Source organism: Sapajus apella, unplaced genomic scaffold (genome assembly GCF_009761245.1).
Source record: "Sapajus apella isolate SASKATOON/1434 unplaced genomic scaffold, GSC_monkey_1.0 scaffold95, whole genome shotgun sequence".
In the NCBI taxonomy this organism is placed as follows: domain Eukaryota; kingdom Metazoa; phylum Chordata; class Mammalia; order Primates; family Cebidae; genus Sapajus; species Sapajus apella.
In genome coordinates this window covers 6,857,882-6,870,400 of record NW_022437035.1, presented here as the reverse complement: position 1 = coordinate 6,870,400, position 12,519 = coordinate 6,857,882, and the positions used below count along the sequence as shown (strand labels likewise).

The window sequence follows — 12,519 nt, the reverse complement described above, 5'->3', positions numbered from 1 at the left end:
TTTTGAGTTGGAGTTTCGCTCTTGTTACCCAGGCTGGAGTGCAATGGCGCGATCTCGGCTCACCGCAACCTCCGCCTCCTGGGTTCAGGCAATTCTCCTGCCTCAGCCTCCTGAGTAGCTGGGATTACAGGCAAAATCAGCAGTTTTTAATCAGCGGTGATCTTGCTTCTCCAGTGGACATTTGGCAATGCCTGGAGACTGTTGGTTCTCACGACATGGATGGACGTGCTATTGGTGTCTAGTGGAGAGTGGCTGGTGATGCTGCTAAATACCCTCCAGCAGTCTCCCATGACGTCGAACAGTCTGACCCCAAATGTCAGCAGTGGTAAAGTTCAGAAGCCCTGGGCTGGTGAATGGCTGTCATCTTTGGGGGCTAATGGCCCAGGAACACTGAGATCTAGAATGGCTGGGGTTGACTTCATTTAGCCTGGCTGTGGGCTGTCACAGGAAGAGCCCTGGCCTAGGCGCTAGACAGCTGGTGTTCCCACTGCAGCTGTGTGGCACATGGGCGGAGCAGCCAGAGGATATTTTCTACCTCACGCAGGTCCCCATCTCCATCCGAGATGATGGTAGTTGCTGTCCTGCCTGTGACACACAGTGTTAGGTGAAATAAATGAAAACAAGCCACACACAAAAAGCAGGTGCCTGGATTTATACACACCCCAAGTGTGGTGGTGTGGTTGTGGTGTTCTCATTGCACACCATCCCCAGCTCCTTAGCTAGGGCCAGTGCTTAAGAAAGAAAAACAGTTGGCCCAGAAATGCTGGTGCTGTTTCTACAGGAAGCCTGGGTTCTTGATTTTGTCTGTGACGTGGAGTTAGGAAACTACAAGGCACCAGAGGAGGCCAGTGGTGGCTGCAGCCGTCCTGCTGCCTCATGAGAGGTCCCTGCAGGCCTCTCTTCCATCTTGGCATGGATTTGAAGACCTGGCAGACTTCTCTCGACTTGTAGCAGTGAGTGAGGCCATCTGGGGCTGGAGGGACCTTGGCAGTGTCTGGTCTCATGAATTTTGGAGTCCTTTTTGAAATAGCAGAACCCTTTATTTTTTACCCCTGCTGCCTCCCCGAACCCACCCAGAACCTATTCTTCAGAAGGAAGCTGTTTCTCCTTGAAGACTGGGCATTTGGGAAAAAGAAAATGGAAAAAGTAATAAAAATGATTTTTAAAAAGGTAGCTTCCTGGAAGGCAGTTTGGATGCCAGTATCTCTGGCAGCTGCTCTAGCTGCGGGGGAAAGGCTTGAAGCTCTGTTGTCCACTTGTGCCCAAGGCCTTTCTAGGGACCTGCAAGAGCCCCATTGTAAATGAGCAGTCTGGGTCACTGCTCAGAACGGGACTGGAATCTGGGTGTCGTTACTTGTGGTTCTGTGTCTTCTCTGTGACCCATGCCTCTGTCCCACAGCAGGGCAGCAACACAGTGGTGGGTCCTGCCCAGGGTGGCTCCTCCTTGTTGGCCTCATCATTTACCATAGCATTCCCCAAAACACCTTCTGCTCTGGCTCTTCCTGGACCCAATTCCCTGGGTCTCATTGGTTCTGCCAACTAGACAGAGGTCCAAGGGATGAGAGACGTGGAAGACATAACCCACTCTGGCGACCTGGGGCCAGACCACACAAGTGCTGCTGAGGGGAAGCAGCCTCCACCCCACCCTGTTCCGCTAGGGCAGCTTCCCAGTTTCCCATTTCCCATCTTGGACCTCCTGATAGACTTTCTGTGCACTAAAGGTTCCACCTTCGAGGGGAGTTACACTTATTTTTGTTGTTGTCTTTCTTTTATCCCCCTTTTTGTGGAGAACGGGGTCTTGCTATATTGCCCAGGCAGGTCTCGAACTCCTGGGCTCAAGCTATCCTTCCACCTCTGCCTCCCTATGAACTGGGATTACAGGTGTGAGCCGCCGCACCTGGCAAGGTTCCACCTCTGAAGAGTCAGAGAGCCCCTGACTCCATCTCCCTTCATGCACCACCAAATACGTACGTGGGTCAAGCCTGGGTCTTTTGTGAGCAGTGGGTGTCTTGAGGACCCCATCAGGACTTCTCTGGTCCTCAGAGCCGAGTGGCCACGTCCTGGTTAAGTGGCTCCTCGCAGGTGCTGTGGTCAGCTGTGGGGAAGCTGCTCCTGCCAGGTCAGGAGGTGGCCATGGCAAGGCCTGGCTTGAAAAATGGGGTGTCTGGGGTGGGAGAAGGTCAGGGGCCCCCTTGGCACCCAGGCTGAACGACCCCCATATGCTGCCCCACTGGCCACACAGGTACCCCACGTTCATTGATGCCCTGCGGGACCTGGACGACGCCCTCTCCATGTGCTTCCTCTTTTCCACCTTCCCACGGACTGGCAAGTGTCACGTGCAGACCATTCAGCTGTGCCGCCGGCTCACCGTGGAGTTCATGCACTATGTCATTGCCTCCCGTGCCCTGCGCAAGGTGAGCCTGGGACCACCCGGCAGGCACCCCACCCTGCCCCTTCTCCTGCCACCTGTGGTCCTCACCCGGCTGTCTCCTCCCCTCCCCCAGGTCTTCCTGTCCATCAAAGGCATTTACTACCAGGCCGAGATACTGGGGCAGCCCATCGTGTGGATCACTCCCTATGCCTTCTCCCATGACGTGAGTGTGCCCACGGGGAGGGGAGGGGCTCACGTTGCCTCCTACACAGATACAGGTGTGGAGGAAGGGGGGATTTTGGTGTCTGCAGAGTCTAGCAAGTACTGGGTTCCCAACTGCTGATGGAGGTGGCCAGAACAGGGCAGGGAATGTGCCACGGACAGCTTCCTCCTTGAGAGTGGGAGCCAGAGCCAGCTCTGTGGCAGCACCTGCCAGCTGTGTGTGCTTGGATGTGTTCCTTTCACCTCTCTGTGCCTCGTTAAGTGTCTATGCCCTTAACAGTGCCTGGGGCTTGGCCTTCTGGGGCCCAGTGAACAGTGAGAGCAGCTGCCAGGGCCATACCCAGCCTGCACACCCAGCACATGTGGTGCCACCATGGGAACAGTGACAGAGCCCTGCCCTCATACCCACTGGTGTCCTCATCTCTGCGTTGCTGCCGGTAGCTGCCGGACCTTGGCCAAGTGGCCTTGCCTCTGCCTCTGCTTGCCACTCCCCGCCTGTCTGCCCCACGGGACTAGAGGACTGGGGGAGAGGGGGATGGTGAGCACAGAAGAAGCACTTAGTATGCAGCACTATTTCTTGTTTTCTTTTTCTTTTAAAATAGAAATAGTGTCTCACTACATTGCCCAGACTGGTCTCAAACTCCTGAGCTCAAGCTGTCCTCCCATCTCAGCCTCCCAAAGTGCTAGGGTTATAGGTGTGGGCCACAGAGCCCGCCTTCTTATCTATTTGAAATCCTGGGCATTGTTGGCAGGGATCCGCTAAGAGAAACCCTGGTTTTGCCCCCTGGTGGAGGCATCATTGGCTTCTAGTACCTCCAGGTGGTGGAGCCAGGCTCTCCCACCTCCCTGTGCTGGTGGCCTGCGTTTAGCCCACCTTTCTTGATCATCGAGTGGGAACTGGCGGCTTCAATGGAGAGCAGCTGGTCCGGCTGGCACAGTGGCTCTGCTGCCCAGATTATCAGGGGCTCCAGGGGGAGCTGGGGCTCTAAGCGCCCTGGGCGGTTCCTCACGATCCCTTGTGGGTGGGGTTGCGAGGGCTGGAACCTACCCTGACTGGCTGCCTGGTGGTGAGGCTGTGGCCTGTTTGCGGGTGAGAGGCGGGCTTGGCCCTCAGCAGTCCCTGTTCCCACTCCCCCTGGGACAGGCGTGGGTAGCCCTTCCTTCTTCCCCTCCCCAGCCCTCCTCTCCTCCTTCCTTCCTGCCTTCCTCTTGGCCCTTCCTTCTCTCTGATGTCCTCCTGCCCCCATGCTGCTCAGACTGGTCTTTGTGTGTCCTCGCCGATGGTGAATAGGGGCCTGTGGTGGGCCGGCCTCCACACAGCTGGCCCTGGGGGAAGGGAGCCGGCCACCCATTCCCTTTCCTCTCTGGCCAGCTCACCGCCGATGCTTCCTTTTGGCGAGGGGGAGGACTGGCACTAGGTCGTAGCAGAGCCCAGTGTGCCCCTCCTGTGAGCAGCCAGGGTTGGGCTCATAGCTGTGGAACTCAATGTGCTTATAGGTGCGGGGTCTCCCTGCCCAGTGCTAGGCTGTGGGAAATGGGGTTACTCCCAGATGTACCCATCAGAGGCCCTCACAGACTCATGGAAGGCTGGAGGTGTGAGTGAGGGGACAGGAAGGGCTTCTCTTGGCCCTGAGCTCCCACAGCACAGGTCACTGCCTGGCGGCAGAATAGTGGAACAGCTGAGAGTCAAGAACACAGCCAGCACCCATGGTGATCACTACTGATTTTCACATTGCTTAAATAAAACATCCTGCCACATCCTGGGGGCCAGTTGGGCCGGCCCAGCCTCCATGGTTTTAGTGGGGGGCCAGTTGGGCCGGCTCAGCCTCATGGTTTTATTGGGGGGCCAGTTGGGCCGGCTAAGCCTCATGGTTTTATTGGGGGGCCAGTTGGGCCGGCTCAGCCTCGTGGTTTTATTGGGGGGCCAGTTGGGCCGGCTAAGCCTCGTGGTTTTATTGGGGGGCCAGTTGGGCCGGCTCAGCCTCGTGGTTTTATTGGGGGGCCAGTTGGGCCGGCTCAGCCTCGTGGTTTTATTGGGGGCCAGTTGGGCCGGCTCAGCCTGGTGGTTTTATTGGGGGCCAGTTGGGCCGGCTCAGCCTCATGGTTTTATTGGGGGCCAGTTGGGCTGGCTCAGCCTCATGGTTTTATTGGGGGCCAGTTGGGCTGGCTCAGCCTCATGGTTTTGGGGGCAGAACTGCTCAAGAGTTGCGGTGCATCTGTGTGGGCCTCAGTTCTTTGCCTTGTTTTGCCCTATTAATTGCTCCAGGGCAAAGATGACCCTTCCATGTCCCCTGCAGCTGGGCTGCCAGCTGGTGAGGGCAGCTCTGTGCCTTCACCCTGAGCAGTAAGTAGTTTGTCTGCCGGCTGTTTCCCAAGAGCTTCCTAGGGGCTGAGCCAGGCCAGCTGCCAGCCTACCCTGGACCTTCGAGTCATGCCCGAGGTGGGTTCACTCAATTCTGAGTGTCTGTCCTGAGGCTCAGAGGCAGGACTCAGTGGATGACCTGGCCCCTGTGCATCCATTGCCCCCACTGGGCCAGGCCTTCCCAAGGCGCCTTAGTCACCCAAGGTTTTGCCAGCCCCTCCCCTGGGCTAAGGATGGTGCTGGGAGCGCTGCCCTCCTGGCACTCACAGGCTAGCCCAGGAGTTGACAGGCAGCAAAGATTGTGGGCTAGGTGATACAGAAAGTCTCTTTCCACAGGTCAGGGAAAGGGGCCAGGCCAGGGAAAGTGGCCTCTCCGAGTGAGCTAGACCTGAAGGAAGTGGGAGAGCTGGCACAGGGAGGGGAAGACCAGCCAGTCCTGGGAGTAGCAGGGACCAGGATCCCTTTTCTCACTCTTCTGTGGGGGTCTGGCACTGATTTCCAGGATGGCTGTAACCCTTGGGACTCCATCCAGAGCCTTACTTGTGGCTGAAACGCCCCTGGGTGGGAACATCCATGCCACCCCTTCCCTAGGGCAGCACCCTGAGGGCAGGGCATTCTTGAGGAGCTTGGGGTCCTCGGGTCGGTCAGATGCCCTCTGCTCTGTGGGTTGTCTGTTCCTCCTTTGCCCCCATCCTTGCACCCACACTGCTGAGGCACCTCTGTTCGCCAGCACCCGACAGACGTGGACTACAGGGTCATGGCCACCTTCACTGAGTTCTACACCACCCTGCTGGGCTTTGTCAACTTCCGCCTCTACCAGTCGCTCAACCTCCACTACCCCCCGAAGGTAGGACCCCAGCCCAGTGCCTTCTGCTCACAGTGCAGGGCCACAGCCCTTCTCTGTCCACACGGAGGCGAGGGGCTGTGGCTGTCCTCTGCTCCCTGACCTTCCCCTTGCCTGCTAGCTCGAGGGACAGCCCCAAGCAGATGTGAAGGCCAGTGAGGACACCTACGCGCTGGACTCTGAGAGCTCTATGGAGGTGAGAAAGGCTGCAGGAGCGTCAGCCTGCCCTTGGAACCCACACCCGCTGATGTGCAGGACTGTCACTGCTGCCCCTCCCCAACCTGGCCACATGCCCGCACAAGGTCCCCCACAGCAAGCAGCTGCCCTGCAGTCCCCTTCTCTCCTGTAGAAACTGGCGGCCCTCAGTGCCAGCCTGGCTCGCGTGGTGGTACCTGCCATGGAAGAGGAGGCCGAGGTGGATGAGTTTCCTGCCGACGGGGTGAGCACTGCACTGCCTTCTGGTAGGGGAGCTGGGATGAGTCATACATTGGGGGTTTCCAGCTTAGGGACATTTGCATCCTATAATCAGGTGTTTGACATTCAAAGCAACTGAGCAGAATGGACTGAATTGTCATGAGAGTTTACACAGGAGGCAGCAGAGCTCGGGAGTGGGGCCTTGGGGTTTCCTTTCAAGGCAGGATCCGGGATCTAGAAGGAAGCTGGAGTGGGCGTTACCTCCAGCCCTGGCCCTGCTGTCGGGGCGGGGCAGCCCTGGTGGTGCGAAGCCCGGTGCCTTTCTCAACAGGAGATGTCGGCGCAAGAGGAAGATCGCAGGAAGGAGCTGGAGGTGCAGGAGAAGCACAAGAAGCTTTTTGAGGGCCTGAAGTTCTTCCTGAACCGAGAGGTGCCCCGTGAGGCCCTGGCCTTCGTCATCAGGTAGGGTGGCTCAAGGGACTCCTGACAGCATTGGTTCGGCCATGCTCTGGTCTGGGTCCTGCCCTGGTGCCCACTGGTAACATTGGAATGGCATCAGCTTCTACTTCTTATGAAACAGTGTGTGGAAAGTGCTTGCCACTGCACTGAGCATGTAGGAAGCGCTCAGCAGAGGGAGGGACTGCCATCATTTTATCACCAGCTTAGCACAGAAGGATGGGCAGTGAGCAGATCTCTGCTGAGCGAGGACTGGAGGGTCCTGGGATGAGGAGGGGCAACTGTGTTGTAAGAGGCTGAGTTCACGTGCTGGGCGGCCAGCAGGTTCCAGAGAGCCGAGTCCCAGGACAGGCAGCTCATGTCTTCGTATCCACGTGGCTTTCTCTGTCCCTGCAGGAGCTTTGGGGGGGAAGTGTCCTGGGACAAGTCTTTGTGCATCGGGGCCACCTACGACGTCACGGACTCCCGCATCACCCACCAGATTGTCGACCGGCCTGGGCAGCAGACCTCCGTCGTAGGCAGGTAGGCCCCCAAGCTCCTCGTTTGGATTTCTGGGTGTCCGTCTCAAGGGCTCCACGATGCAGTGGGACCTTGGGTGCCCTCTGTGACTCATTTTTGCCTGCCACTCTGCACCAGGTGCTACGTGCAGCCCCAGTGGGTGTTTGACTCAGTGAACGCTAGGCTCCTCCTCCCCGTGGCAGAGTACTTCCCTGGGGTGCAGCTGCCCCCACACCTTTCACCCTTTGTGACCGAGAAGGAAGGAGATTACGTCCCACCTGAGAAGCTGAAGCTGCTGGCTCTGCAGCGGGGAGAGGACCCAGGTGAGCAGGACCGGACTGGGCTGGCCTTGGTCCCAGGGCCCAAGCTGGCTGTTTGCCATGGCCACCAAGGTGGAAAGCTTCAGGAAACAGGCAGTAGGAGCTGAAAGCCCTTAGAAGCCACCTGTGGAGGAAGGCTTAGGAGAAGGGACACCTGCCTCCTGTAGTCAGGTGTTACTTGACATTCAGGATAACTCAGCAGAACATCATGCTGAGTTGTCATCAGAATTCACATTGGATGCAACAGACCTCAAGACTGGGGGCCTTGGAATTTCCTCTGATGGCAGCTGGGCTATGGGGAGGTGCCAGAGAGGACCACAGTTGGGACAGCCCTGAACTGCCCATGGCTGAAGATGGCAGGGTCAGAGAGGATGGGGCCTGGGCCTGTTGTCACCCTGCCAGGGAGACTGCAGGTTCCCAGGGCATTCAGAGGTCATCGGCTGTCCCTAGGAAACCTGAATGAGTCGGAAGAAGACGAGGAAGAGGACAGTGACAACGAAGGTGACAGTGATGACGGGGGAGAAAATGAGGAAGAGGAGGAAGATGCAGAGGCTGGTTCAGAAAAGGAGGAGGAGGCCCGGTTGGCAGCTCTGGAGGAGCAGAGGCTGGAGGGGAAGGTAGGGTGCGCTGTCGGGGGGCTTAGCCTGGAAAGCAGCCCACTTGGTGTCTGTCCTGGCCCAGAGGGGCAGGAGCCGGAGGACTGTTGAGGTCAGGGGGACCTGCCTTCCCAAGCACCCTCCTTGTGTCCCCAGAAGCCCAGGGTGATGGCAGGCACCTTGAAGCTGGAGGATAAGCAGCGGCTGGCCCAGGAGGAAGAGAGCGAGGCCAAGCGCCTGGCCATCATGATGATGAAGAAGCGGGAGAAGTACCTGTACCAGAAGATCATGTTTGGCAAGAGGCGAAAAATCCGAGAGGTGAGTTCCTGCCACCTGCCTGAGGCCTAGGTGTGGCCACCGGACCCAGCTGCACAGGTGAACTTAGGCAGCCTGGGGTTCTCCTAGCCTTTTCCTGAGGTTGCCTGCCTGGCCCAGCCCAGCTTCGGGCCCCTGACCCAGGCCAGCGCGGGTGTCCTGGTACTGCTAGCTCTGCCCAGGCTATCCTTAGGGCTCTGTCCCACCGAGCATCCTGCTTCGCGAGTCTGCTGAGCTCTGCCAACAGGGCCTTCCCGGCGGACTCAGGGACTATGAGGGGGGCTTTTGTTAAGCTTCTCTCTCTTTTGTTTTTTCTTGTTCATAAAGCCATATATGCTAATTAAAAATACAAACTCTTGCACCCCAGAACCCTGCGAGGAGTGATGCAGAGTGGCTCACAGCCCTGCCCTTGGAGTTGAGCAGCCTGTAGTTACAGCCGCCTGTAATTAGCTACAGCCTCCAGGTTTCTCTTGTGCACGTAATGACCCATGTTTGGGAGGTCGTGCTGGAGACTGTTTTGAGGTATAATTTGTTTTTTGAGAAAGAGTCTTCCTTTGTCATCCAGGCTGCAGTGCAGTGTTGCAGTCTCTGCTCACTGCAACGTCTGCCTCTCGGGTTCAAGCAAGTCTCCTGCCTTAGCCTCCCAAGTAGCTGGGATTACAGGTGTGTGCTGCCCACCTGGCTGACTTCTGTATTTTTAGTAGAGACGGGCTTTCACCATCTTGGCCAGGCTGGTCTCGGACTCCTGACCTCAAGTGATCCACCCACCTCGGCCTCCTAAAATGTTGGGCTTAGAGGCGTGAGCCACCATACCGGGCCTGAGGTGTAGTTTTCATTTAACCGTAATATGGACTTCTCATCCAATACCGAGCCTGTCCCCTGTGATGGGATTAGATTGTTCTCCAGTTTTAGTCATTCTCAGATAACATCCCAAGCACATTCCTGCCCACCTCTGAATGATTCTGCAGGCTAAATTCAGAGAAGCATAATTGCTGCAGTTTTGAAATAGTTATTGTCAAATGGGGCTGGGCATGGTGGCTCACGCCTGAAATCCCAGCACTTTGGGATACTAAGACAGGAGGATCCCTTGAGGCCAGGACTTCAAGACTAGCCTTGGCAACATATTGAGACCATGTCTCTACCAAAAAAAAAAAAAAAAAAAAAAGGCTAGGCATGGTGGTTGGTGCACACCTGTAGTCAATCCCAACTACTCTAGAGGCTGAAGTGGGAGGATGGTTTGAGCCCAGTAGTTTGAGGCTGCAGAGAGCTAATGATCGTGCCTCTGTGCTCCAGCCTGGGCAACAGAGGAAGACCCTGTCTCTAAAAAAATTAAAACGATGTCAGATGACCCCAGAAAGAAGGTTCTTCCTGTTGTGCCCCTTTCCACTAGCTCCTGCTGAAGGTTCCAGTGGCGTCTGGCTTTCCCAGATGGAGTAGGGAAATGGGACAGTTGCCAAGGCTCCTTCCAGCTCTGGGAGTTTAGGATTCTCTTGTCTTGAGATTCGTGGGCCCATGCAATAATGTCCAGGCAAGGCTAGGGCATGTTTTCTCACCGTGAAGTGGGTCCAGTAGATCTTTTTCCTATGGGAATTTGCCTGTGACCTTTTCTGGAAGCTCTGCTTTTAAGGGATAGCCTTGAGTTCGGTGCCCCCAACCCTCCCCTCCACACACCTCAGGCTGACCTTCGCCTTCCCCCTCACAGGCCAACAAGCTGGCGGAGAAGCGGAAAGCCCACGATGAGGCGGTGAAGTCTGAGAAGAAGGCCAAGAAGGCAAGGCCGGAGTGAGCGCTGGAGGCCCCTCAGGGCTGAGGCCAGCTCCTGGCAGCTGAGCGTGGCAGAGGCAGGCCAGAGGACCGAAGTGTGATGGACCAGAGTCACTTCTTTCTCCAGCCAGCCCTGATCCCTCATGCTCTCTGGCTGGGCCAATGGGCAGCCCTGGCCCTCCCTTGGATGAAGCTGCCCTGCTGGTGCCTGAGCAGAGAAGAGACCTCTGTGCCCAGCCTGATTCTGTGCTCCCAGGAGCCAGTGACATGAGGTGCAGGGGCCCACCCAGCCCCTTACCTGCTGCCCCTGTTCATCCTGGCTTTCCACAGCCCCCCCCCCCCCGCACAGTTGGACCCATGATTCTCAGGGTGCTGTGATGGGGTGAGGGCGGGGGGAGCATTTGTTATTAAATGACTGGACGTTTGTGCCAATTGTATTCTGTGTCCATGAGCCTTTCTGGGGTTGGAGGAGGCCCTCCTAGCACTCTGTGCTGCAGGCTGGGCCAACCTGGGTATTTACCAAGATGGACCTCGGCACGGCTCAGAGCTCTCTGGATGTCCAAGGACCCCTTCAGGTCCAGGGGATCCCAAAGGTAGGCGCAGAGGTTCTGGGCCTGGGCTCCGCAGCCCGTCTGACCTTGGTTCACATTCTAGCCCAGGCACTTTTCCTCTGCACCTGCATCCTCACATGTCAGTTCCCAGTAGAAATTCTGGTCTTTGAGCCGGGCTCAGTGGCTCACACCTGTAATCTCAACACTTTGGGAGGCGGAGGTGGGTGGATCACCTGAGGTCTGGAGTTTGATACCAGCCTGGCCAACATTGTGAAACCCCGTCTCTACTAAAAATAAAATTGGGCAGGTGTGGTGGTGCATGCCTGTAATCCCAGCTACTTGAGAGGCTGAGGCAGAACTGCTTAAACCCGGGAGGCGGAGATTGCCTTGAGCTGAGCAATTGTACTCCAGCCTGGGCAACAAGAGCAACTCAAAAAAAAAAAAAAAAAAAAAAAATTCTGGTCTTTCTGGTCTTTCAGAAGGATATGTTGAGGGATCTGTGAAAACTTTTTTTTTTTTTTTTTTGGGACGGAGTTTCGCTCTTGTTACCCAGGCTGGAGTGCAATGGCGCGATCTCGGCTCACCGCAACCTCCGCCTCCCGGGTTCAGGCAATTCTCCTGCCTCAGCCTCCAGAGTAGCTGGGATTACAGGCACGCGCCACCATGCCCAGCTAATTTTTTGTATTTTTAGTAGAGACGGGGTTTCACCATGTTGACCAGGATGGTCTCGATCTCTTGACCTCATGATCCACCCGCCTCGGCCTCCCAAAGTGCTGGGATTACAGGCTTGAGCCACCGCGCCCGGCCTCTGTGAAAACTTTATAGGCTCAGACTTTATAGACTCAGCAATGTCAGGTGTGTAGTAAGTACTTGGTAAACACCAACTGATTTTCATCACTTCCTGCTGGAGTCGGCCCAGAGGTAAAAGCCAGAGCCTGAGGGATCTGTGGGCCTGTGCTGAGGTCCTGCCCTCAGCTTGCCTTGTGGACCCGTTGGCAGAACTGCTACCTCCCAGCGTAGTCTTCACCAGCAGCTCCACTTGTGATGTGTGAGGCCTACCTGACAGCTTCCTCGCTGACCTTGACAGTGCCCCTGCTGATGCCCAGGGGGACATGCCCTAACCTGGAACTGCCAGTGCATCATGATGGAACCAGGACCACAACCTGAGGCTCTTGGTGGTCACTCTGAGCCCCTACCAGGACAAACTCCCCAAGGTACCCCTGGGGGGTGGGGCCAGGCTGAGGAAGTGTGGGTTTGGAATGGCTTTACCTTCTCTAAATCTATGCACCTTGCCCTCTGTCTCTCACTATTTGCTAACTGTGGGCAGAGAATGTTTTTGTGGCAGTGGCTGTAGGTTGAACCTGTGCAGGGGGAAGGCAAGAGCTTGGGCAGACTCCAGCCTGAGTAGCAGAAAACCCAGGCCCCCGCCTCAGCTGGGTCTGGCTATGGGTGGGAGGAGAGGGCCGTGTGCCATTCCCACTGTCATGCACACCACGATGGGAGGGAATAGGGTTGCCTCTAGAGGCAGGAACAGAGGGTCAGGACCTCTGGAGCCAGAGCCTGCAGCCCCAGGGGACAACTCAGGCCTGTTTGGGGGCCTGTGCATCCAGGGCTATGAGGCTGGGGTGCAGGCCTATCAGATACGGAAAAATCCCTGGCAGCCGTGCTGATATGGAATTTTCCCCATTCCGGAATCGCCCAGTAATGGCGGGGGCAGCGGGGCTCTGACGCGTCCCAGGCCCCACTGTGGCCAGCTGGTTCCTTACTGCCCACAGCTGGTGCTGAGGATTACTGGCCCCTGGCAGG

At 56.9% G+C, this 12,519-nt stretch overlaps 1 protein-coding gene across 3 annotated transcripts in view; it reads left to right on the top strand.

Annotated features, from left to right (window-relative positions):
- PES1 (pescadillo ribosomal biogenesis factor 1) overlaps positions 1 to 10,599 on the top strand; it is a 19,648-nt gene extending 9,049 nt beyond the window's left edge. For 2 of the 3 annotated variants that reach the window (XM_032256898.1, XM_032256900.1), the window contains 11 exons: positions 2,243 to 2,414; positions 2,505 to 2,594; positions 5,686 to 5,802; positions 5,921 to 5,995; positions 6,149 to 6,238; positions 6,545 to 6,675; positions 7,066 to 7,191; positions 7,306 to 7,490; positions 7,938 to 8,104; positions 8,240 to 8,401; positions 10,101 to 10,599. In XM_032256898.1, coding sequence (XP_032112789.1) covers positions 2,243 to 2,414; positions 2,505 to 2,594; positions 5,686 to 5,802; positions 5,921 to 5,995; positions 6,149 to 6,238; positions 6,545 to 6,675; positions 7,066 to 7,191; positions 7,306 to 7,490; positions 7,938 to 8,104; positions 8,240 to 8,401; positions 10,101 to 10,184 — 1,399 coding nt within the window. In that variant the 3' untranslated portion in view covers positions 10,185 to 10,599. The remainder of the gene's footprint in view (positions 1 to 2,242; positions 2,415 to 2,504; positions 2,595 to 5,685; positions 5,803 to 5,920; positions 5,996 to 6,148; positions 6,239 to 6,544; positions 6,676 to 7,065; positions 7,192 to 7,305; positions 7,491 to 7,937; positions 8,105 to 8,239; positions 8,402 to 10,100) is intronic. The other variant, XM_032256899.1, reaches the window with a different exon arrangement.
- Positions 10,600 to 12,519: the final 1,920 nt, after the last annotated feature.